The 25,745-nt window shown below is 45.4% G+C and overlaps 2 protein-coding genes and 1 long non-coding RNA gene across 5 annotated transcripts in view; 2 read left to right on the forward strand and 1 right to left on the reverse strand.

Annotated features, from left to right (window-relative positions):
* Window positions 1-49: 49 nt before the first annotated feature.
* RAB35 (RAB35, member RAS oncogene family) lies at window positions 50-15,022 on the forward strand. Its single transcript, XM_064169075.1, has 6 exons — window positions 50-225; window positions 3,902-3,952; window positions 4,689-4,812; window positions 11,472-11,596; window positions 11,684-11,808; window positions 12,363-15,022. Exons 1-6 carry the CDS (start codon window positions 174-176, stop codon window positions 12,489-12,491), a joined length of 606 nt encoding a protein of 201 aa, XP_064025145.1. The 5' UTR covers window positions 50-173; the 3' UTR covers window positions 12,492-15,022.
* BICDL1 (BICD family like cargo adaptor 1) overlaps window positions 7,934-25,745 on the reverse strand; it is a 57,847-nt gene continuing 40,035 nt past the window's right edge. Inside the window, exons 9-11 of one of the 3 annotated variants that reach the window (XR_010307917.1) lie at window positions 24,147-24,267; window positions 18,255-20,103; window positions 7,934-8,064 (exon numbers count right to left, since the gene is read on the reverse strand). Coding sequence is in view for 1 of the 3 variants with exons in the window: in XM_064169072.1 (XP_064025142.1) it covers window positions 19,903-20,103; window positions 24,147-24,267 (322 nt within the window). In the remaining 2 variants the exon portion in view is untranslated. Of the gene's footprint in view, window positions 8,065-18,239; window positions 20,104-23,161; window positions 23,271-24,146; window positions 24,268-25,745 lie in introns of those variants that run through there. The other 2 variants (XR_010307918.1, XM_064169072.1) reach the window with 2 other exon arrangements.
* Window positions 15,797-19,265, forward strand: LOC135189082 (uncharacterized). The gene is made up of 3 exons (XR_010307919.1): window positions 15,797-15,932; window positions 19,016-19,076; window positions 19,208-19,265. It is a non-coding gene; the product is annotated as an uncharacterized LOC135189082 (long non-coding RNA).

A 25,745-nucleotide genomic window follows, 5' to 3' on the forward strand; every position in this document is an offset into this window, starting at 1 on the left:
GGGCGCAGCGGGCGGCGCGGGCGGCGGCGGCGGGGGCGCGCAGGCGCGGCGGCGGCGCTGGCGCTGGCGCTGTCAGTTCCGGCTGTTTGTTCGGGAAGTGGATCCGGCCCGCAGCCGCCGCCGCCCCCTCCCCCCTCGCTCCGCCGCCTGCGGCCGTTCCCGCCGCCCCGGCCATGGCCAGGGACTATGATCACCTCTTCAAGCTGCTCATCATCGGCGACAGCGGTGAGGGCGGGCGGCGCGGCCCGGGGGTGGGGGGTAGGCCGCTGGCGGGGTGGCCGCTGCTCGCCTCCACCCGGGCTGTGAGGGGCCTGAGGATGGCAGCGGTAGGGCTGGGCCGGGCGGAGCCGGGAAAGGCGGAGAGGGCGGCCCCCTCTCGGGGGACCTTCGAGGCCGCTGTGGCCGTCGTCGGGACAGTGCTGTCGGTGCTGCGGCGCTGGGCTCTGCCCGGGCGGGTCGCCGGGGACCCACCCGCTTTGAATGAGAGGGCGCCTCTGCTCGGGCTGCAGGAGGTTTTATCTGATGAACCTGCGGAACTGGCTACCACAGGATATTATGGAAAACAGCTTGGCTCGGTTTAGGAACAGGAGGATTAGGCACGTATCTGTGCGGACCGCAGCGGCATTCCTGCTAGCATCAGCCTTCGCAGCTTGACGTGCTGAGGGCACCCACTAATCTCTTGCTGGGTTGAGGAGGGAATTCCCTTCCTTTGACAGACAGTTTAAGGCGTCGATGGGAAGCGCTGTCTGGTCCTCAGCCCTAGGGACCATTGTTTCCAGTGTGACAACTACCGTGTTTTAATATGCCTTATTATCTTAATTATTCCTTAGGACTCTTTCATGTGCTTCAACCTGAAGTGTCAGTTCTAGAGTTTGTCGCTTTTTAAATTCAGTCCTTGGAAAGCTGGTAGCTTTGTGGGGTTGTGGAATAGGATGCAAATACTGAGAATAGTTCGGGATAAGGGTTTTTAATTCAGACCTTTACATACTCCTGCAGCAGTTTCAGAAGCTTCAGGAGGACAAGCATGTGAACTCAGTCTGTGCTCCTTTAGTCTAAGTACATAAGAACTGGGACTGGGGAGATGACATGATTCCTGCTTTCAGTCCAGTTTGGTGTTGGTAACCCTCCAGCAGCTTACAGTTTAATTTCCATAAGCTGGAGAAGATGGCATCCACCCACTTTTTTTAACAGAGGTGTGGTCCATAAGGCAGCAGGTCCCAGCATGCAGCGAGCCATGGCTCTTGGGTGAAAGTGTAATGTTGCATGATCTTGGCAGTTGTCACCTCCAGCAGATTTAGCTGTATGTAAAGATATTTTATACTAAACCGTGTCTGCGTGCTGCATGAAATAGAGAGAAGGAGAGAGAGTAACAGCTTCAAACCAGCCTAAAAGCCAAGGCACTTTTTGGGAGCCTGTGGGTTATACAGCCAAATGCTGCATTCTGAGTAAAGCAGAATCTGCTGTTGCTTGCTGATGAGTTTCAAAACTGTTCAGGCAAGATAAACAGGCTGGTGAAAACTCTGAGGAAGACTTCTCTTCGTTTTGAACAATTAAATGAAATTTCTTAGCCGAGTCTTCTTGAATCCCTAGAGTGTATCTAGGGAGAGGAAAAAAGTCCTGTGAGCACTGTTGAGTTGCCTGTGCTTCTCTGTTGCTGTAATTAAATCTCAGTATATAGCTGGAGAATTGATTTTTCATTTAGTTTTTGCTAACCCCAACCGGAAGGCTTCGTCCCTGCTCCCACAAAAACAGTTTGCTTGCCTTGTTTATTGATGTTTATTCCTTGCAGCAGGAAGTGGACTGATACTGGTTAAGATGCTTATGTTTCATCTGCTTTCCCTTGTATGCAAATATGTCAGGAGGGTAGTAGGTTTGTGTGTTTTTAGAACAGGTCATCTTGAAAAGCTGCTGCTGATCTCAGCTGTGCCAAATATTTAATAACACAGGTGATCCGTGGGGGGTGTGTGTGTGTGCTGCTTTAATTCACTGCACATTCAGTAAGATATGAGGTTTGTAAACTAATATAGCACAGAAATGACCTTTCAATCTCGATTTTTGCAAAGCCACTAAGCCTTTTTAGCATTTTGTTTTGTTTTGCTGTCTTTAACAAGCAAAGTGGCCCTGCCAGCCTTCATTTTTTTTCAGCTCTTCAAAATAACTCTGTGTAGGAAGTGGAGGGTCATGAAGAGTGTGGTTGCTCTATGCATGAACTGTGTGGGTCAGAGGCAGTGTTTGTTTCGTGAGATCGTTGTCATCAGGAGCATGTAGAACTTCCTGAGTTTAGGAGAATTCTCACCTGCAGAGCTGCCCAGTGCTGAGAGCAGTGTGGTCATGGCTGTGCAGGGTGGACAGCCTGACAAAGCAGTGGTCATGTGCAGCCTGTGCTGCTCTGCAGCCTAGCCAGGGGCTGGCTGACGTTTTGAGAAAGTGGTGTGGTCTGACAAGTCTGTGGGTTCCAGCATCTGCTTTCGTTCTGTGAAGCTGGAGGCTGAAGCTATTGATCAAGGAGCATGGTGATTGCTGAAACCTTTTTTTTTTCTCTTTCCTGATCTGACTGGTCTTTTGCAGAGTTTTAGCTCTGAGTAACTGACCAGTCCTCTGTTAAAGTTCAGGAACGGCTCTGCTACTTTTTTTGAGCTCAGAGGTGTTCAGTGTGGGCACAGTGTAACACTGTATTTTTTATTTGGGGTATATATTTTGTAAGCACTGTAATACTTAATGATAAGCAAACTTCTCTGGTGAGTTGAATGCTTTGCAAATGAAATCTGGCTTACTGGAATTTTAGAGTTCTTCCTTTTTTTCCTCCTTAGTAGCTATCTTTGCATGCCAGCAACTGAGAACTGTTGGAGTTCTGTACAAATGCCTTTTGGACAGATCTACTAAGAAGAGGTTGTGTGTTACAGATCATCAAAACAATTAGCTTAAATTCCACCTGATAAGATTTAATAGATCATCACACTGGTGAAGTAGAATTTCCTCTTCATGCCACAGCAAACTCCTTTTCTTGGTGAGAAGGGAGAGTTAAGACATTAGCAGCAGAGATAACAACTTTGAGGCATTCCCATTCCCAGAATCCCTTGGTTGGGTGTGCAAAAATCAGCTTCTCACAATTCTTGTCTGAAGCACTGTGCAAAATTCTTCACTGCAACAAGGTGTAGTCAGGGTGCAAACAGTCACTTAAGGCAAACCTGGATGCTGCTCAGAGCACTTAGAGAAATGTTTTGTGGAACATTTTGGCTGAAAATACAACTTGAGAAAGGTATGAGAAAGGTTCCCATTGGAAGTGGGGCAAGCCTCTTTTGGATGGCAGCACAGAACAATGGTTCCCCGCTCCACTGTTTGGTTTAGGCTGCTGCTAAACCATTGCCCTGATAGCACAAGCTTTATAGCACTAGTCCCTAGTCTGATTGTCAAAGTAGTCCAAATTCCACTGCTGCAAAGAATGGGAGGCAGTGGTGTTAGATGTGATGTGCAAGTGGAATTCAATAGAGTAGTTTAGAGCAGGGTTCGGAGTGCTTGTTAGTTGGCAGGACATAGCATCTTTGGATCATCCCTTAGCAAATGCAGGCTACTGATTGTAAACTTGTGTTTAGCTATCAGTATTTATGACCTCTTAGAACTGACTGTAGTTTGAGAGTTTGCTGAGGGCTGAAATAAGGAGGGGACATTAAAAACCCTGTACTGCTAAAAGGAGCATACCAGGTCTTGGAGTGACTGTGAAGTGCTTGGCCATGTCTTCAAGGGGAGTGCTGAGGTGGATAGTTGAGGTGGATGGTACTAAATTATCTGCTGAAAAAATTATCCTTAAAAATCCATTAAAATGTAATGGATAGGTAAAACTACGCTACCTGACACCTAAGCCAACTGTATTCAAAGATCTTGCTGTATTTTTTTGTCATAGGTGTGGGCAAGAGCAGTTTGCTGTTGCGTTTTGCAGATAATACATTCTCAGGTGAGTGCTTTGTTTACTTCAGTAAGTGAAATGGTCAAAGTTTGCTCCTGTGGTGCTGGTTGGCAGGGAGTTGTTCTGCTCTTGCCCACTGACATCCGCACTAGGAATACACTATGTTTCTAGCTTTGCTTCTCCTGGTATAAGCTTATACAAGCTGTCCTGTCTGATCTTCACTTGTGACTGAAAGCCCCACAGTATTTAAACACTGACATGGTTCCAAAAATAGCTTAGGTGTTTTAGCTTATGCTGTACTGTGCAGACTTCCCATTACCCATTTGGGATTTAAATTGATTGAATATTGTGGTTAAACTACTTATATTTGTGACATAACTGATGTATTGGTAGGAAACTCTTAGTCTGCATTCAAATTAAATGGTTGCATGAGCAGTTAAAGCAAAGCTTGGCCTCCAGTCTTTCACTGTCCAGTACTTGAGATGTTTGGGTGCTTACTTTTGGCCACCAATAGAAAAATAATTTTATTTTGTAACACTGAGTTTTAAATGTTAAGAGTGGTATGGGAGAAATGGTTTTATGGCTAGAAAAAAGCTGTTCAGTGCAGATAAAAATATGCAGATCAGCATGACCTGATAGGACATTTTAAACAATAAGCAGATAAGGGGAACCTTGTTCCCCTGTCTAGCCCGAGAGTAGCTGCCAAACGCTGTTCGGAAGTGTGCTCTGGGACATCCAAAATAAACAAGCCTTAGGTTTTCACTTCTCCTCGTGTTCCCTTCAGGCAGCTACATTACCACAATTGGAGTGGATTTCAAAATCCGGACAGTTGAGATCAATGGAGAGAAGGTGAAGCTACAGATCTGGGACACTGCTGGACAAGAGCGCTTCCGGACCATCACATCAACGTGAGTGTCACTGTAGGTTTGTGGATGGATCTTTTAGTTTAGAGTTATGGTTTAGGTGTTTTAATGTTGCAGTTATCGGCTAACAATAGCTTTGGGGTCTGCAGAGTGGGATTTAGCTGATTTGGAACTGATAGCAGTGGTGATAGTGTGGCTAGGTTTGAAATAGGATTTCAGATTTCCTTCCTCTTCTGAGCCGTTCCACGGTGGCTTGGTCTCATCCTCTGCTGCTAGTTTCCAGATGGTAGAAATGGAGTTATTTTGCTGTTCTTCATATAGTAGAAAACTCATCTCTGAAACCCGTCCAAGAGAGTCATTCTCTGGTGGAAGGTATTGCAGATGTACAGAGCACACAGCCCCTGTCAACGTCACGTAACCAAGGAGGGTCTGAGATTGAAGACTAGGATTTCAGATACTTGGTTGTCTTTCAGGGCCAAGTGCATTTTATCAGCTGTCTTTGTGTGGAGTTCTGCTGAGGCAGACGCCCACATGAAGTTAACCTTTTCCTTGATTCCAGTTTAGTGTTGTGCTCATTGTCCTTTTGAACAGCGTGTGTACAGCTTTTCCTGTTCCTGGAGAAACCACACCCAGAGCTGCAGTGCTGGGAACTAAGAATAAAATGTGTTTGTAAACTGAGTGCAGTGAAGGTGGAACTGCACACTCTGGCATTAGGGGAAGGGGAAGAAATACTCTTGGAAATGCAACTTTGGTTTCCTTTGGATATTGGCATAAACCAGTAATTCTTGAAAAGAATTTCACTTGCTCTTTCCTGACTGACTTCTCTTTTGGCTCTTGAGAGGAGGATTGTTTTCAGCTGATGGATTAGCTTGGACATAAAAATAAAGAGATTGGCTGCATCTGCATTACGTCTGAGCAAGTAGAAATGGCAGAGGTGACCCTGCTGCGTGCGCTGCCCCTTTCCTCTGCGCTACTCTACGGATATCTCTGGATTACTTCCATTGTTTCTTAAGTGTTTAGCTTGAAAAAAATCAGTTGGCTCTTGGAGGGTTCCTGTGCGTGACATCACTTCTTGTTTCGGCGCTGCAGGCAGCTTGGGGCAGGAAGTGGTGGTGGGGAGGCAGCAATGCAGCGCTGTGGCTCCCATCAGCTGTGCGCACAGGCCAGTCACAGAGTGCCCAATTAGTGCTGAGTCAGCAGATAGCCTTCCTGTTTTCAGATTCCCTGACACAACTCGGGGCTGCGTTAATGAGCAATGGTTCGTAGGGCTGGTGCCAGCTCATTCAGAAAGCCATGGGACAGGGAATACCAGGAAAGGAGGCATCCTTTTGTCAATAGCAATAGCTGCAGATTGGACTTCTTACAATGTTTTATGTACATTTTTTTTCTTTGATTAACATTTAAAAGGGACAATCTGAAGAGATTTGAGGGCATTTGTTCTATGACCTATTTAAACTCTGCTTTTACTTTCTTTTGTGTAGTTTTGTTCCAAAGGGAGGTGTATTTTACTCTAGGGAGAGTGAAGGCCTCTGTTTTTCTGCCTGAACTTTAGTAAAGTAGTTACAGAATCTTCCACGGTCAGGGAAGAAAGATTTGGATTTTGTGCAGGTTTAAGCAAAGAAGTTCCCGAGTCCAAACGATTTCAAGTGTTGAGGAAAACACTTTGGGAATGCTGGTTATGTGTCATTGCCTTGCTGCTGGCTCAGTTGGCTGTGACTGTCAGGCATTCACTGATAATTTTCAAGAGGTGCTCTGGATGTGAAGATGTCAGCTATAAAAACAGGAGATAACAAGGTCGGGGGTTCAGAAATAGTTCTGTCTTTTATTTTTATTGGCAAAATAATGCTGCAGTTTATCAGCTTATTCTGATCTGAGTGACAAATCAAGTTACCGTGCTAGTATTTACTGAAGGGTTTGGCCACCAGGTCGTGGGTGGAGTTGCAAGTGCACTGTCAACAGAGTGCAGTAGTCTTTGTCTATCCCTGAAGTAGTTTGGGGTTTAGATTGAAGTGAAGGATATAAAAAGGTGTTCTTTCAGTATTACTGTGGGCCAGGAACTCCCTTTACAGTTAAAGGTAGAGTTCAGATTGATGTTGAGCCAAGCCTGGCAAGCAAGCCTGAAATTAGAGCCTGTCTGGTAGTAAGTCACAGGTTGGAAGTGCTGCTGTGGAGAGCTAGAACTGCAGAACAGTAGAGGTTGTAGGAAGTCAATAGTGGCAAACTGGGAGACATGAAAAGGTTGTTCTGTTTTGCTCTTACTTGCCTGCAGCTACAGAAGCCAAAGCAGAATAAAACTGTTAACAGAAATGAAGTTGATGTGGAGTATTCTACAGAACTGGGGTAGAATAAAGCAGATCAGAGTTTCAGATTTGGAGGTATAAAAGACAGCAGACAGCAGCTGCTTTTCCTGTCTGTTAAATTTGGAAATACTGTGCTAGCTGGTGGCTGGTGGGAGGAGAAGCCAAGTTGTATGAACTCAGTTGGCAAGGAGTGTCATCCAGACTCTGAATTTGATTTAAATTCACCAGAGAAGTAGCATGTCAGGACTCAGCTGTATTAGTAGGAACACTTAAGATGCATGAACAACCAGTTCCTGTAGTTGATTTGCTCTTGCTGGCAGGACTGTGTTGTCCCAATTCAGGACTGAGGTTAGGATTTAAGCTTTAGATATAGTTGTCAGATGCTAACTCAGGATGAATAGTGATGGCAGAGGAACTTGTTGCCATGCATTTGTGTGCAATGGTGTGTCAAGAGGGAGGAAAACGTTTTGAGATGACAGGATCACTGCATCCTGTGAACCAAATATGATGGTTGAAAGACCAGTCAACTGATGTGCTTCCAGGAACCTGAGAAAGATTGGTATGAAACCAGATTATTAGAAGTCTCTAGGACTGATTAGAATAGTAGAGGACTGAAAGATAAGGAAATATACAGTACAAAGCAGTGATATATTAACAAGGATGTTGGCTTTCACTAATGACCTGTCTTTAAAGCTGGCCACTTACCTTTTTTTCCTGGAACTAATGCAGTCAGTGATACTCTGTCTCTTCTGAATCTGGTGTAGCTACTGTCATGCTTCACAAAGCCAGTTCTTCTGACTTCAGGTGCTCATGTAGGGAAGCATTTACTGGAGGAAATCTGAGATCTTCCTTGCTGGTGTCCTGTAGTGGGGAGTACCACAGCAAATGGCAAGAGGCTCCCTTCTGCTTAGAAATCTTCAGGGATGTAGGGGTGAGTGCAGGAGGCTGAAGGACGTGAGGAGTTTGGTTAGCCACTTCTGAAGATTTTCTGTATCATCTGCAGTATTAACAGACAGTAAGCTTAGGTTTTTCAGCCTCTTTAAGTATAATTCTCTAGGTAGAATAAACAGCTGCAGTGGTACTGTGCTTACTTTGATTAAAATTGGCATTTTAAGCCTTTTCCATACCAAAGCTAAGTGTAAGGCTTTAAATCTAGCTAACATTTCCAGCCACAAGAAAGATAGCTGGTGGCTGCCAAGCATCCAAGGGCATACACAGGTCAGGTTTGCTTGTCTTTCATGACAGCAGGATATTTTCATGGACACTCTAAATATGAGTAAGTGTTCTATAACTTCTTTTTTTCCCCCTCCTGTATTTGGTGAGTATTTATCACTAGGAGTAATTTCAGATATTGGCTTTTGAGGTTTGCAGAGTGCATCTATGTAGAGAGGACAGTTACTGTCAGTCATTCAGTCCTTTCACAGGATGGTGAGATTGAGAACCTAATTTCTCTTCTGCTCTCATTTCTGTGGTCTCCCTCTTCCCTAAAATGTGGATGGGAGAAGATAAGGCATCCTTTCCCTGGTGTCAGAGCCTTGACTACCTCTCAGTTGCCAAAAGCACAAAACTTAACACCTACTCCTCCCTGAATGCCATAAGCCCCATCTGTTCTCTACTCGCCAAAGCCTACAACTTGTTATAAAAGCAGTGCTGCACTGCATCATTCTGAAATGGGATGTTTGGACAAAGTGGATTTTGTTTTCTAGTACTGTCCTGCACTTGGGGTTGGAGAATCTTTGCTGCACTTGTTAAACTTGTCATGTTATCTAGAACACAAAGCTGTCTCTAACAGGTGACAGCAAATAGCATGACTAGCTTTTTGAGAAAAATGTGTGTTTGAGGCTTGAGAGTTAGGGAACCAAAGGTAGTCATGGTCTTATCTCTGCAGCTAACAGCTAGTCAGCCAACAGAGAAAGTGACAATTTAGTGCGGATGAAAGGTTGGCAACCTTTCTAGAATGATGTGCCAGACAATTCTCCTTTCCAAAAATAGAAGCAGTGTATGCTGGTAGGAACTCAGCAGGAGTCAGGGATTGCTGTCTTGCATGAAGGAAGGTATTTCTGTGAGCTGGTTGGCAATATTAGTGCTTTGTAGCAGGAGCTCCCAGCTCCTGCAGAGTTTTGAATGCCATAATGGTCTGTGCTGCATGGTCCAGCCCACAGTCCTCATCCCTAGCTAGGAGCAAGCAACAACAGTGCTGACGACGTGTCAGGAGTGGGATCTATATGTGCAGGGTGCATGTTATTCTACTCCCCAACATCATATGCTTTGCTTAGAAGAAAACCTTAGAAGGTGCGTGGGCAAGGTAGGAGCAGCAGGATGCTCCATCGTGTCCTCTGGTTTGGATGACTGGGATACTAGGCATGGTTTATGGTGTGCATAGCAGAGTGAGGCAGCTCTGCGTAGGTGTAGCTGAACCACTGTGTTTCTCTAAAGGCTGAGTGGTGTCTTCATAAATGTAATGCTCAGCGTTGGGAAGGAAGTGGTAGGTCAGCCTGAGGGTGGCTGAATTGAAAGGCTTAGGTGACAGGGGAGAGTTTGAAGATAGTGAGTTTATTGTTCAGATGGAGAGAAATCTAGTGTGTGCATGGGATCGGAGATCTTTCTTTTTCTGATGCCAGCACACAAAACTATTCATCAGAACCAGTGTGCAGTATGTGTTAGTGTCAGGAGAGGATGGGTTGTTTTTGCAGCCTGTGGATTTAGGCTATGGAATACTTTTTCCTCTAAAGGATCTAAGTTACGGAATAAAGTCGAGCTTGTAACACAGGGAAGCAGAAATGCAGTGCTATAGCAAGTTTTGAAGCTATTAAAGGAACCAATTGTGATGGACTAGAATATTTGAAAGGGCAAACTCCCTCTTATGGCCTGGGAGTGAGGCATTCTTACCTGGGTTAGTTCTTGCCAAGGAAAGTGAAGGTATAAATTACTGGTAAAATAGAGTATTTGTCTTCTGGAAGCAGGCTTTCTTTCTGTGGAGTATGGATTGTATTGGAAAAGAGTATCAATATCAGTGGCTGTCACTGCAGAGTGATCATGAGAGGAAAAGGGGTGGAGGGAGATTTGTGCACTTGGTGTGTGACCCGTGCCTGTCTGTGGAAGCCTATTGATGGTTCGTAAAGGGATGGTTTGTAATGCTGATGACTTCTGTTGTAGAAAGGATGATGAGCCTAAAGATGGGGAATAGGTAGTGACTTGGTCAAGTGCATCAGTGGCAGAAATGTACTGCAGCATTGATGTCTTCCAAAAGGTTGCACCTTTAGATTAGAGTAAGAGGCTTTGAAATTCAGAGGTGTGTTCTCTGAGTTGGAATAAACTATCAAAGAGGATCACATCTATAAAGTGCAGTGGAAGGCAGAGTGCTGCAAGAGATGCTTGTAGTAAGAGATCAAGGTCTAGAAATGCTGCCATTATTGAAGGGAAAAATCCCTGGCTTTGGTATGCTGGATTCTGGAATTAGTTTTATTAAAAAACTTAATATTGATCATAGAGGAGGAAATGAAAGAATTAAGCCACACAAAACATAAAAACTGGCTGCTGGCAAAGTCCTCGCTGTCAGGTGTTTCAACTACCTACCTAATTTGCAGGAGGGAGGATAACCTGGTAGCCCTGTGACCATGGCTGAAAGCTGAGAAAGTGGAGCTTGCTTTTCTTTTGTTATAGAATCGTTCTCATGTCTGCCTTTAGAAGGCTTATGCAGGTGATGATGTTGGAACTTGAATTATTGTGTTGTTTCTGCATATCAGAATTGCTCATCATGATTTAAAGGTGCTGGTTGCCCAACACTAATGGACATAAACTGAAGTGAAGCTTATTTATAATGGCTAAAGGTAGCAGAGTGTGTTGGATGCACATATGGAGTCGATCTGTTGAGTAGGAAGGTGCGATCAGAACACAGTCGCTCAACAAGACAGAAGTTTTTGTGAGCTCAAGGGAGCTGTGAGTGAAGGTTGAGTATATTTGGATCTGCTGAAATTTGAGCCTGTAAGTGAACTTTCACAGATAACAAAATGACTGCAAAGAGCTGTTATGGCTTGTGCAATGGGAAGGTGCATATCCCAGCCAGCTCTCATGTGCCAGCTGCAATACTGCCTTTTGCTCATGTAGCTGGGAGACAGTGTCTATCTTTGAAGGTCTGACAACCTGAACAAGGATGTAAACAGCATTATTCAGACTTTTAAAACCTGCTTGTCTAGACTAAATGTGCAGGGAACTCGTTAGGGTTATGGGAACCACATGATCTGTTGTAAAAGAATTAAGTGACTCCCAGTGGAATGAAAATATGGGCACTCGATTTTGCTGTAGCTTGGGGATTTGTTATGAATGGTGTAGAAGCCGAGAGAAAGAGCTGAGAAAGTGACACATAGCTTGAGTTAACAGTTGGTGCCTTTTCCTGCTCCATAGGTATTACAGAGGAACACACGGGGTCATTGTTGTCTACGATGTAACGAGTGCAGAATCTTTTGTGAATGTAAAACGGTGGTTGCATGAAATTAATCAGAACTGTGATGATGTCTGCCGGATACTAGGTAAGCTTCTCATCTGTGACATCAGCTCCTTTAGTAGGCTAATTTGATGAAGTACCAAACTAATGTTTTTTTCCTTTCCTCTTCTAGTGGGGAACAAGAATGATGACCCAGAGCGGAAAGTGGTAGAAACAGAAGATGCCTATAAATTTGCTGGGCAGATGGAGATCCAATTGTTTGAGACCAGCGCCAAAGAAAATATTAATGTGGAAGAGGTAATGTAGTACACAGGAGAGTGCAGATAAAGTGATTTGGGGATAGTGATTGGAGAAAAAAAAACATAATTACTTTGTTCCTGTTGAGGAAAACCAAAATGCTTTGTGCAATCTATGAGTGAGTAGGTAAAATGTCAAGAAGAGACATCCAACTGTTTGGAGGAGTTGGGGAAGTGAAATAAAGGAGCCTATGTTGTATTTTCACTGGCTTTGCGGTGTCGACATGCTAGGCATGGTCTCAGGAAAGAGGTGACTTCAGAGAGAGTGGTCAAGGAGGTAGGACCACTCAGTTTTCACTCTTGGCCTCAGATGCCAAACTGACCTGTTTTTTGGGCACTGGTTTGGGAGAGGGGCTAGGGATGTTACTGGTTTAGCTGTGGGGCGGGTTAGGAAGGTACTGGGTTTCTGCTTGGCCCATAGTGGGTTTGGGAAGATCTTTGAGCCGTTATTGAAATAAAAGTGGACTTATTTCAAATGTGCTTTTTTTGAACAAGCATCCCACATAAGCTAGCCTGAGATCCTGGGTGGTCTGAACTTGCTTGTTTCTCTTGCAGATGTTTAACTGCATTACAGAGCTAGTTCTGCGAGCAAAGAAAGAAAACTTAGCAAAGCAGCAACAGCAGCAACAGAATGATGTGGTGAAGCTAACAAAGAACAGTAAAAGGAAGAAGCGGTGCTGCTAATGCCATTTCCCTGCTGCAGAGACTCTGCTCTCAGACAGATCAGCCCCTCCAGCTAGACTCGGGCAATTCCACTGGGGCAGGCTTTGGGAGGACTTTCTCAGTTTTGTGCCGTTATTTAAAGATTATTTTTCTCCATGTTTTCTATCAAGAGGCGCTGGCACCTTACCACTTCAGTGCCAAGAAGGTATCGGATGGAATCTTGCCCCTCTCTCCTCCCCTGCTCATTCCAGTGCGCCTTGTAGACAAGAAGGACGTTGCCTACCAAGTGGACTAATTAACCCAAGAGTTTGTATATAATGTATATTGCTTTAACCAGCCTCGCCTCCCTGTTGTCGCTTTGGCTTATGCCTTCTTAATGTCAACCAATCATGGACTGCAGAGTTCATCTTTTTAAAGAAACAGATCCAAGTTCTTAATTCGAGTTGGCCCCAGGCTGGCAGCAGCTGCTTCCTGGGGCCTCCAGCTTCATTTCTGTCGGGTTCCAGGCTGCCAACTGGTGCCCCTGGGACCTATGGCTTCACCTGGAGCTCCAGGCTTTTACTGGGGCTCGAGCTTTTGTCTTTCTAGGTACCAGGATTGCAGGTGTTGCTGCTAGATCCTGGGGTTTCACTTCACCAGCCCCTGGGCTGGCAGCTGGTGGTGCTGCTGCTGGGGCCTTGGATTTCAGTTTGCCATGATCCAGATTTGTGGCTGGGTCCTTGTGTTTCACCTTCCTGTGCTGCAGCCCAGCTGTACCTCTGCTCTCCTTTAGTTTGTATCAAGATACTGAAAACCAAACTGACCTGCAGAAGTGAGATTTATTTGGATAAAATGTTTTTTTGTAAAAAAAAAAAAAAAGAAAGAAAGAAAGAAAAGCATAATTTAACTCCTTTGACCTCTGCTTCTGGTTCTACCAGGGTCCTAAGCAAGGGTCCATTTCTTTCCAGAACAACAAAAAAAACTCCATGTGATTCTGCCAAAACCCCCAAACTTCTCATTGCCCTGCCAACAAATAGGTGATTTGAACTTGAATGTGAATTTTGGTGGCAAAGTTTTTGTTTCTGAGAGAGAAAAGGCATGTAAATGAACCGAGCTGTTCTGGATTGATGTTTGAATATGAAAGCTGCTGCAGGAACATTCCCAGAATTCTTCTGTTAAAAAGGAGGACTGCCATTTTAATGTAAAGAAATTGAAAGCTTGCTTGCTTGGGTTATGTGGTGGTGGAGGATTGCCCTTGGGAACAAACTGGTCTTGTTATGCTCTACAGCATTTTCCTGGCCCTTGTTTGTCTGTCTGGGAAGACAAGGGTTCAAGTCACCAGCCTGAGTAGATGTAGTTAAAGGTGGAGAGTGTGTGTGTGTAACTAAAATTATCAAATGTCTGGGCTGAAAGTACATGCTCAGCACCTGAATATTTGCCTAAATAATAATTAAAACAAGATTTTTCCCTTAAAATGACTACAAGGCATGGAGGGTATGACCTTGAAGGTGGTCGTACTCAGCTGGTCAGTACATGGCCCTATGGAATCACTGGCCTAAGGTTGCTAGGATGTGATTCACCAGTGTCCGTGAGCTCTGAATCAGTCCACTTCTCTCTCTTCCTCCCCTTCCCACAGGAGAGGCTAAATTTTAGTCACTTATTTTGCCTGCATTTTTTTTAGATGTTATGGCTCATGGTAAGAGCCCTGATCATACAATCACATCACAATCACTTTAAAGACTTTTTAAAGAGATGCAAACAATGAATGTGTAACACGTGGGTTTTTAATCAGTTCAGGTGCTGGGAGGATGTATCCAGCTGCCTTCACCCATCTCTTTTCTTCACATATCTTTCATTGGTCACCCAAGAACAAGCTGGGATGATATTGCTGGCCTGAGCTCTGAGTGTTGTAAGGCTTGAGTGGCTATGGAAAGTGGTGGCTGATGTCCCATCAGCCCTTCCTGTGTGCTTGCTGACATTGAGTGTGTGCACCCAAGGAGGAGGCTGGGTCAGTCCTCAAAGCCTTCCTGTTGAAATGATGCTGTGCTGTGCTGGTTACCACTCTGAGATTGAATGGCCCAGCTGCATTACTTTGGGACTCTGGAGGTAGGGTGTGTGCAGATCTAAGAGGGGGTAACTGCATACAGGCAGAAGTAAAGAAAAATGTCTGAATTGACTGGAAATGATGCAATAAAATGAGGAAATGGTGCACCCAAGCCTGGAGTGTTCTCTTGTATGAGAAGCTGGTCCTCTTTGAGTCCAGGTCTTTGTGGCCACGGTTTGAACTTTGCCAATCCAGGTGTCCCAATTTCCTGGATTAAAGCAGGATTTTTGTATTACTATTTTTTCCTAGAGCAGGCTGTGGAGGAGCAGTTACCTCTGCGCTTGCCACTCACTATTCAGTTGGAAGGGGTGGGGGACTGTGTCTCTAGTGGTGCTGATGTGAAGTTTCCTAAATGTTGAGCAATGGAATGTCTAACTGGTTTGCTAGGATTATTTCTGTAATGAAAGTTTCTAATTATGCTTTTTAAATAATTTTAAAAAACTAAAAATAAAGGTTACAAGCTGCCAAATCTCTTTTGAGGCTCTGTTTCCTCTGCTGTCCAGCATCTGGAGGTGGAGGGTGGCAAGCTAGGGGTGAGCTCTTATGTTGCATGTAGAGGTTTGGGGTTTTTTTTCCCCTGGGAAGGGGATATTGGCAAGACTGCAGTTAATGTTTTCAAATGTTTAGTTGCTGTTCTGCTTCTCAATGTGAACAAAAGCATAAGCTGGAACTGGTAGCCTGCTGCAAGAAGGTGAGGTGCTCATGGTTTTGCTATAATCTCTTGTCTTTCTGTTCAACACACAGTTTTGTGCAGGTTTTGAAAGCTTGTCCTCAAAGGCAGCAGGGGTTATGCTCTGAGCTCATTACAAAGCATCCAGAGTCTCTCCCAGGAAATGAGGGTTTGTTGTTCTGTGTAGGAACCGTGCAGCTCTTGCTGTGCTCACTGCCCTTGGTGTTCCCTTTGCCTTGCCTGCCCTTGGTGTACAGGCTCTTGAAGGCAAGTGCTTGCTTCTGGAGAAGTGTGATCAAAGCTTGCTGCGGGAAGGTGCCTTTCTTCTGTCAGTGTAGAGGGAAATCCTGAGGCCCTGTAGATGGTTTGAACTGCAGCTGGTGCAAGCCTGAAGTGTTTCCTTGGCCATACGTGCTTTATGCCTAGCCTTGTTGAAGTTGCAACATCCTTCTATAGAAAGGCCAGTAAATGAAGAGATGGCCAGAAGGTGAAGATTTATAAGCTTGCCTTTTGTATTTTCTTGTGTGGCAGGAGGTACAAAAACTTTAAATGTTCTTTCTCCAGAGCCATTCTCTCCTGAACACAAGCAAGTCTTTTATGTGGCTGCATTGGGAAGATGAAGCACGAAAGATGCTGTGAAGATGACACTTCAAAACATGAGTCTGTTCCGCAGCTAGGCAAGATAAGCAGTGACTTGAGAGCCCAGACGGTATCGTATAAATGATCTGTTTTATTCTGAAGAGAACTATTTACAAAAGTAGTACAGCATTGTTTTTACTAAAAATATGCCTTTATAGACTTTTATAATAGGTATTTTATAAAAACCATACATCTATGTACATTGCTGCTACATACAAAAATTACAGCACTGTGATGTATGTACATATCTATAGATACATTCTTTCTGCTTGTCCCTGCTGTGTGCTTTCCCCCTCTCAGTATAAGGGAATCATTGCTGCAGCACCCAGACACCTCCTTTCCTGGCTTTTTGGTTAAAACAGTCTTTCTCTTTAAGCTCAGTGGGGAGTAGAGAGTGTTTGCCTGATGTAGAGGCATATCTGGAATTTACCACTCTAAGTAGGACAAGTGCACGCTGCTCTCGAGTCCTTCTGCAGGCAGCACTGCCTGTAACCTCACTTCTTGCTTGTCTGTGCAGATGATCCTGTTGTCATTTATTGATCTTTTCATCTCAATGGCAAATTGCTGATCTGTCTGTCTGATGATAAAGTGCTAGTGACTTGCCTTTCCTTTACACTTGTTACTTGTTTACAGCCACTTCCCCTGCAGCATTCACTCAAGGAAGATGGGTCCCTTTTCCCTTAGGCTAGCATAATAAACATTTGCCCAGTCACCTGTTACTTAACTGTGGGAAAGTTCTTTCTAATCTTAATCTCATCAGGCATCTTCTCCCTGTGCAATATGTAACAGTGACTGTGCAGCACTACTGGTTTATTTACCATTATCTCAAAAGCAAGGGTGAGTGATGTCTTCAGAGCTGCTAATCCCACTCTGGGATCCTGAGTACCTGCTGGACTAGCGTGCTTCTCCATCTCATTCACTGGAGCCAATGTTTCCTTTATGCTATGTGTGTCCTAGAAGTATGAAGTATTACAAGTGGATTGTCTTCTAACCCAGCACTGCAAGAATGATTCCAGGCTTCTGGCCATGACAGGATGGAGAAGAACATTTTAATGACAGCTCAAGGTGAAATAGTAGGGACCTTGTTAAAACACAACATGACAAATGAGAGTGTAAAGGAGCATTGATGAGGTTTTAGAAGACAAAACAACAAAACATAGCTGCTATGTTAAGGCAGTTTCTGTTCCTGTTGAGTAGCAGCTCAGCACAAGGAGGTCTCCTTTGGTCTGTTGTCCAGTTCATTAAACCCAGAAATACAAGAGAATTGGGTTTAGTAGTGCAACTAAATCTTTAGGGCTAAGGGGCTAGTTTTAAGAAACCATACCCAACTGGCACCTTAGAATGTGCTGACTTTCCTCTTGCAATCTCTTCCACCACTCTTTAAATAAATAAAATTGCAATGGGATTAAGGTAAGTTCCTCCTAAAATGAAGTGCTGTGCATTTCAGTCGCTACCCCTGCAACTGAAGAGTCACTTTCAGCAAACATGAAGCAGAAGGCACCTTTCTTCATCTCATTACTATATCTTCACTGGATAACTTAAGGCCCAGGCCTTAGAATTGCATCCATTCATCTATACATCCTCATGGGGGTAGCTTCCCACACAGACAGGCATGTGGCTTGAGGAGAGCTGTTTGGGTCTGGGAAATGACAAATGACAGCAGAAAAAAGGTCTGTGGGGACCAAGATGCTCAGATGGCTCTCCCACGATCAGCAGAGCATGGCTTTCCAACAGTGTATGAGACAAGTGTTCACAGAGATCGCTGGCATCCATGAACCCACACCTAATTTTGCAGGTATCAAAGTTAATGCTGATACATAGGAGTGTAACCGAGTCCTGACAGCAGGAGATGCTGAGCATGTGTCTCGTGTCTCTCTGCACAATTGAGGGTCACAACACAGGTGGGATGTGTGGGGGTGAGGTCTTGCCATCCTGGGAGTGTGCTTGGCACTGTACTAAGTCCCTTTCCCTCACAGGTGGGTACAAGCAGATACTCAACAGCTGAGCATTGCCTAGATTGGAGAGGCCAAGGCTCAGTTTCGTTCCTTGCCTATGAGACTCTAGGCTCCTTTCTCTGTAAGCATCATCAAACTGTATTGGTGGTGCTTCACCCAACTGCTTCCTGCAGCCCAAGTTTCATTGCTTTTGAGTCACTGGGCTTAACTGCTCAGCTTTTTGCTATTGTTTTCAATCTCAAAGAGTACTCTGCACCTTGCAACATGGAGCTACCTCAGTGCAAGATGATCTCATACCAGTCTGGTAGTTTCATGCTAACAAGGAAATATGGGAATGCTCAAATCTTTGTAGGCAGGAAGGATATTTGTACTGAGGTATTATGGATGTTGTATCATATAGATAAGTTGAGTAATAATAAACTCAAGCAATCTCTTACCTGCTTCCTCAAAGAAGTCTCTTCTAGCAGACAGTTTGTTACTGTAAATACAGAGCAGAGATAGCAGCTCTCTGTAGGATGGTGTTTTAGCACCTAAGTTGCTGAGCAGGGCAGAGCTGAATGTGTACCTAGCTCTGTTTCCTGTGGGACAGTGTAGGTGGTAGTCTCTTTAAAGCAATGGGGAAACAAATTATGGCCTGTGGGTATTGTGAGCTGGAGAATGTGTGGAAACTGCATGACAGCAGGACATCTCTGAGCCTAGGCTGGTGCTCCTTGCTGGTTTATGATGGTAGACTGTGTAAAAGAGAAGAGCTGTAAGGTGCCCATCCAGTGCATAGGGAAGGTCCCTACTTAAGTATTGCAGGATTTCCAGCACCACTGTGTGCATACAGCAAATGCGCTACTTTCCTTCCTCTTGATCAAGTCATGCTCACAGCAAAGCAGGCTCCGATCAGCTTCAGTCAAAAGGAGATGTGGCTGCCTGCTCGCCAAAGGGCTGAGTAGTGAACAACTCACAAGCAGGGACAAATACTCATCATTTTCATCAGGCCATAGCTAATGTAACTGCGGGGCAGAGAAAGCTGTAGAATTTCCAGAGCTTTGTAGCTGCACTAATTGCCTTTGGCTTTAGTGAAGGTAGATGCCTGCATGCTTTCTGAGGATCAGGTCTGCCAACTCGGTACCACAGACCTGCTGACCTTATCAGGGATCGGCTTTCAGTGCGCCAGTCAAAGTGACAAGTTTCTTACTCTGTTCTGCAGGGATACGCGGCTTTGGGGAAAGGTGTGTGACTCGCGGAAGCTCCACAACTACCTGTGGCCAGTAGGTGCTCCGGTACTGAACATCCACAACTGTCACCCGCTTTGTAATCTGTTGTAGATGGTCAGTCTCTTGGGGAGAAATCCTTAACGTCCTGTGCAACTACAGACTCTGCAACTCTATCTCTGTAACAGGAGAGAGCTAGAGAAGACAGTAACATCAGCCACTTTACCCTGCCCAGATCTGCGAGGAGCCTGGATTCCCAGCGAGGGGTGAACAGCTACGCAGAGATGCAGGGGAGATGGCGTTCAGGCACGATCTGCAGTGAGGGCTCAACTTCCACCACGGAGAATGCTACACTTGGCAAGACATGGCAGTGCTGGGGCCAGAGCAACTCCGGTCTCAATGGGATGGATGAAGCTGCCAGGACTGGAGAATGGTACAGCCACTCTCTCTCCTCTTGCATTCAGCCCTCTTCTTCCTCCTGTGCTCGCTATGATGGCCGTTGTCAATCCCCTGCACTGCTCGGTCTCGGGGCTGGTTTTCCATCTCCAGCATGAGAACGCGTTTAATACAATCAGATCATTCTTCACAGCAGAAACTGACCTTTGTCAGAGCTCCTAAAATATACCCTGAAGTTTATCACTTCACTTAATAAGAAAAGTTTCTTTCTGTTCGTATCACATTGTCAATTTGCAAATCTCCAGTTCATGTAAACATTTGGTTCAGACCAGGTGCGGTGTAAATAGTGCAGAGTCTCAAAGGTTAACTCCTTTGCCCCCTTCTTTTTTTTCTTATTGGATCAGACTCGGGTCCCTCAGCAAGCTGGGCAGCTGCCCCACTCCCCATCTTGAAGCAGGAATTGTTGGAGAGGTTTCTCTTTTTCAAATTAATTTTTCTTGAAAAAGGAAAAGAGACGGTTCCCTTCTGCCCCAGCAGGCTCTTCCCCCTGCGGCTCCGGCCTGAGCACGGGGGAGGGTCTGGCACTCCGCTTGGCGCCGTAGCCACTGGAGAAGGAATAAGCAAGCTGGCTCCATTCCTTCGGGTGTTTGTCCATCAGCTGCTGGTCAATGACCCTGTGCATGTCATCCTGTGGAGTAGGGAGAGGAGAGGGCTGTTATTAGCAGCTGATGTTCGGAGGGAGGTCCCGCGGGACGCAGCTGGAATGGAGGTGAATCGTGCTGTGATGAGATGGAGGAGGGATGACAGGACCGAGGACAGGTGGAACTCCCCACCCAGCAGCAGGCTTAGCCTTGCTTGCTGCTGTGAGGCTTTTTAGTGAGTAAGGAATGTAAACCACACAATTCTGAGGGATAAATTGCTCAGGTGGTCTCACAGAGGAGCATCACACCTGCCTGGGACTCTGTAACACTCCTAAACTCTGCTTCTCTGCTGTCTGCAGCTTGCAGATGCCCCCTCTGCGGGGAGAAATAATTGAAAGAGACCAAATACAGCTGAAAGCAAATGCCAGAAATAATAGGGATGTCTGTCCTGAGCAGGCCTGTGTGCTAGCCATGTGAAGCAGGCAGGCAGGTAGGCAGGGTAGAGCTGCCTGCACAGCCACTGCTTTGGAGGACTTCTCTGGGGAAGATGCTGCCTGGAGCAGAGGGGCTGGGGCCAGGCACAGGCCCACCAGACCCCACATAAGTTTTGCACCAGATTTACCAAAGAGAACCAGGCTTGTCCCTTAGACTCATCCCTTCCCCTGGAGACAGGAGAGCGGTGGGAGCTACCAGCCTGGCATGAACAGCTGCACTGTGCTCTAGTTTCATCCACGTTTGCAGCACTGTGAAGTTGCTCTACACAAAACAATTAGCTGGTTCTGTTGCTGCTAATGACATGCAGATGTGTTTCTTGGAAACCTGTCAGTTCTAGACATTTTAAAGCTTCAGATCCATTATTTCTGCTATAATTGCATATTCAAACTGTAGCTTAGTGAGTGTACACAAACTAGATCCATAGGATAAATGTTTTCCAGAGGTTTGGCTCCTGAATTGGACCTAGGGCACTACCTGGTGAGAACAAGGACACTCTGGATGGGCTGTAGTGATTGAGGTGCTTGCTCTTCACTTGGCACCTTGTGCAGGGCAGGGGCAGCACTAAAAGAGAAGGGAAGACGCTGCCATCACCCAGTGGGTACTCCAGTTGCTCTATAGCTCAATGTGGAATAAAAACAGCCAGCTTGGACTGGAAACCTGAATGATGGCCAATCTCTTTTTGCAGCCTTTTCTGCATGGAAAAGGATTTATAACCTGGGCCTGAATTTCTTATGGGGACTTTCCCTGAGAGAGCAGGGGGGTACAGAACTACATGGACTGAAGAAGCTTTGAATCATTTTAGAGCAGGGCAGGAAAGGGGAAAAGCAGAGGGAAAGTTGAAGAGGTTAAGGTAAACATCAGCATAGAGGTGAAACAAGTTTCCAGAGGTGAAGCTGCCACATGAAAATGTGGACACTTGGATATCAAAGGCACCTCTTCTAGCAAATGGCATAGGCACCTAGGCTCCAGCATGGCAGATCTGTGTCCTTGGTTAACCATGTAATGAGGGATGAGTATGATTTTTTACGTATAAAAACATATATATATGAAAATGCAGTAGAATTAATAGGGCACTGCATTTGGGTCCCTGTCTGTCCAATGCTTGAATCAGAAAGCATAGCACTTAGCTGTGGAGATCTGGGGTAGATGTGTATGGAAAGAATGGGAGTAGATGTATGCAGAAAGAATGGGGCAGAGCTGTGGTCTCTGCCTGGGGCAGGGACTCAGGAATGTCTGGGGATGCAGAGGGAGGACAAACACCAGCAGCATGAGACCCATCTGATGAAATGGTTCCATAAAAGCAGATAACCTGGTACCTCTGTGCCCTGGGTGTCCACAGGAACATCTGCTCTTTGCAGAGAGGATGAGTCTGAAGGAGGTGCAAATGGCACATAACTTCTTTGTGAGCTGGAGCTGGGCTCCCTTGTGTGAGATAAAGGTTGGAGGTGCTCTTGGTGACCCCAGAGGCTGGTGGCTGTGGCCACGAAGGCTGCAACTCTCTGCAGGCAGTGCAGCATTTTCTGAACTAACAGTGACTCTGTTGCTATTGTGCAGAGCTTTTCTTTCAGAGGAGCAGCCCTCTTCACTTCCAAGTCTCCTCCACACTCCTCCTCTACTCCCAGTAATGCCCCCAGTCAGATAATGAGGAACACCAGTGGGGGGGCAGATTAGGCATGGGGATAAGGTGCTAGGCTCAGCTGTGTGGGATTTTGCTTATGGTGTATTTTATACATGATTGTGTGCTTACAGAAAATCTTGTTGATGGTCTTTGGTAGAGTGCAGACTAGAATTGTGAAAGAGCAAAATTTTATCAAATTAAAGCCTCTGTTTATGCCCATCTAAAGCAGAGAATCTCATCCCATTTTGTCAGAAACAGTCTGCCTTGCAGAATAGTCCCTAAACCCCATAATTTACCTGACTCGTTTTGTGCCTCTATGGTTGAGCTTCTGTTCTGGGGACATTAGGTGTTTGGAAACACTTTTGCTACTGTGTGATAACAATTTCTGTCAGTATGTTGGAGACAACTTTCTGCAGTGCTAGTGGGCCTGATCCTCATCTCAGAAAGCTGATGGGAACAGGGTTGGGGTTGCCATACTGCTGCAACTGGAGGACATAGTGTGAAGTGAGAAAGCAAAAGCCTGTCAGTAAAATCCTATTCTGGGGATATTCCAGCACTAAACTCTGACTATACTAGTAAGCAGGTTTCAATTTACACCACTCATCCAAAATTGAGCAGAACTTGAATACAGACAGCTCCTATGCAGGAGGTATTTACCAGGTAACGAGGCTGAGAAGTAAAATCTCAGTCTGTATTCCAAGGAGTTTTCTAGAGACTAGAGATGCTGCATACAGAAGGCTAATGATATGTGTACATCAGCCTGGCTTTGCCCATGGTGACCTGGGGAGGGTACAACCTCACCATGAGAAGTACAGGATGCTGCTCCTTGTGCCCTGGCCTGGTGCTAGGTTGAGGAGAGTGTATTTGCAGAACATCTGTGGGTGATGAGGACCTGCCAGTGGCCCCTCTTGCCAAGTGATGGTGAGGACTGAAGCAGATGCAGGTGGTAGTGGCAGTGAATGGAGCAGGTGAGGAGATGGTGGGGAGCTCACCTCAAAGGCAGGAGGGGTGTACGACTAAAGCTGTTGGTACAGGAACTGAGAAAGGCCACTAGATCAGAAACCAAAGGAGCCAGATAGTAAAAAGCCCTGAGGAAGCAAACTGTAAGCCGGAGAAAGAAAAGAAGAGAAGAAAAAAGAGAGAAACGAAAACACAGTGGAGTTGAAACAGGAGCAAGGTTGTACGGGAGAGGTTTCTACTGGTCAGGCTGCTTGTTAGTAGAGTCAGGGTCTTGCATGATCTGCAACAAATGAGTGTAACTGGCCCAGACCTTTTCTCTTGTACCTGCTTGTTTCCTATTAAAGTAGCCCTCCCTTGATGCCACTTTGCAGAAGCAGCAGCCTTGTCTGCTCTCAAGGGCTCTCTGCCTTCATATGGCTTTTCCCTACAGACCCCATGTAGAGCATCTCCAGGGCAGATGCTGGACTGCTGTGAGCTTGGTTTTTTTTTACCTTGGTAGACTGCTGTGGTTTAGCTTCGTCTTGTTTGATCTTCTGAACTGCTGAAAACAGTGCTGCTACACCATAAAACAATCACCACAACCTCTGCCTCCCACCTTTCTGCTCCATTATGAAAATGCAAGGATGTGCTGTGCCCATATATCCCTAAAGCCACACCTGAACAGGAACATCTCCTGCATGGACATCTTCTCTGCCCAGGCAACAGCAGGTTAGTCTGCAAAGTATATGTTACCTGTGCCACATGTGGCCACAGATCTGGTTTGTTTCTCCATTTTCACAAGCTATTCCTATATAACTAATGGAAGGCTCACAGCTGAAATGCTTTGAGCAGAGAAGTGCTGAGTTTAGCCCACCCTGAGCACAATCACTGGCTCCTATGGAGTCAAAAGCAAACACTCCCATCTATTATGCTTCAGCTGAGAACATAGCAAACCCACAGGGTGGGGGAAAAAGTCATTCAAAAGTGCCCCCTGCATGCCATCCAGACCCTGACCTGTGGTGACCAGGGGCTTCTCACCTGCCAGGCTTCCAGCTGCTGCGAGAGGTTCACCTTCTGCTGGATGGCATCCAGCAGCTGGCTGTTGAGGGACATCATGTCAATCTTGCACTTGGCCAGCTCCACCTCCACTGCATTTTTCCTGGGGGAGAGTGGGAAATTTGGGCATGTGATTTTCTATTTTTTTTTACAGGAAGTATTAAACATATCCTTGAGGAGACGTCCCTAAATTCATCTGCCTTGAATTCTGGACATTCTACTTTTCCAAAGACTGGGACAGAACTATGGACATCATTACTGTAAACCCAGCATGTTTCTGCTATGCACATTAAGAATACACAAAGATACTCTAACACACTGCTATGTAAGACAGTGCAGTGTGCCTGGATATTGTGCAGGACTTGACATTAAAATGGAGAGCTAACCCAAGGTAGAATCTACATATACCTATTTTTCCTTTCCTTCTGTTTATTAATGTGTAGGAAAGGAAATGGTATGTGCTAAAACCCAAATGATCTGTCTGAGCACTTGGTCAATAAGTTGCAATGTAAAACAGACAAATAAAGCCCCTCAAAAAGTTGGTACCTCAACTGAGAGAAGAAAGTTTATCACAGCATATGCTTCTGAAGAATGACACTGTTGAGAATATTTGAATCACATTATGCTTTGAGGAAAGCTTCCAGTTTCAATAGCCCTTGGGAACACTGATGCTGTGTTTCTTTCCAGGTGTTTGTGGCCATGGGGAATGTGATGCCATGGACAAGATTACCCAAAGGGCCCTGAGTGTTCAGTGTCTGAGATGTTGTAGCTGCTACTGGCCAGTGGAAAGGAATTATCCTTTAGGAAGAAGCAATTGCCAAAGCTGGGATATGCTGCTCACCATGCTGGGAGCACACAGGTGAGCTCAAACCTTAAGTTTTCAATTAACTGCTGTGTGATGGAAAACTGTAACATGACTTGCTAGGAACCATCTTTTCCTGCAAACATTTTCAGGAGACATAATTGCATCTTATTAACTGTAGCCAATTCATTGCCTTCTAATAGCTCTCTTGTGCTCCCCTACAGAAAAGCAATCTGGGAATTCATGTTTATATTCCAGGTAGCAGTTGCTTAACATCTCCTGTTACAGGATCCTATCTTCCTATTGCTTCCTGTGCTGCCAAACTTCACCTTCAAGCTAACATCCATGCCAGATGTCTGCCTCAGGCAGTGATTTCATTTCTGTTCAGAGTTGGGGCTTTTTTTTGGGAGGGCTTCAACAAAAGTGGCTTAACTTTTGAGGTGCAAGGTGGGAAGTATAGCACGAGCCCCCCAGGCAGCTGAGCTAGTGGAGGAATGCTTTCATTTCTAGCAACAAGACGCTCTTGTCTGCTTTCACAGCCACTTTCTGCTCATTAATCACCTGCCACTCACCCATGCACACTTGTCACGTCCTCCTTTCTCTGGGCTTCTGTCAATGCAGGACAGTCAGCCGTAAATATTGTTGCTTTGTCCCAGCAGGGTCGTTAATGCTGCAGAGAAGCTGTATGCTTCCACTCCCGGCTGTGGGTCTGGGCACCGTAAACAGCCCTTTGTTGTGAAACTCCCCATTTCTGCTTGGATATTACCAGGGGATTTATC

The sequence above is a fragment of the Pogoniulus pusillus genome, chromosome 30 (assembly GCF_015220805.1).
Source record: "Pogoniulus pusillus isolate bPogPus1 chromosome 30, bPogPus1.pri, whole genome shotgun sequence".
Lineage (NCBI taxonomy): Eukaryota > Metazoa > Chordata > Aves > Piciformes > Lybiidae > Pogoniulus > Pogoniulus pusillus.

What these genes read in the sequence shown, in the direction of transcription:
- RAB35 (XM_064169075.1), top strand. Translation starts at nt 174, where the DNA reads ATGGCCAGGGACTATGATCACCTCTTCAAGCTGCTCATCATCGGCGAC. An exon ending in TGCAGATAATACATTCTCAG is followed by an intron (nt 3,953 to 4,688) that starts GTGAGTGCTTTG and finishes TGTTCCCTTCAG; the next exon opens with GCAGCTACATTACCACAATT. An exon ending in TTCCGGACCATCACATCAAC is followed by an intron (nt 4,813 to 11,471) that starts GTGAGTGTCACT and finishes CCTGCTCCATAG; the next exon opens with GTATTACAGAGGAACACACG.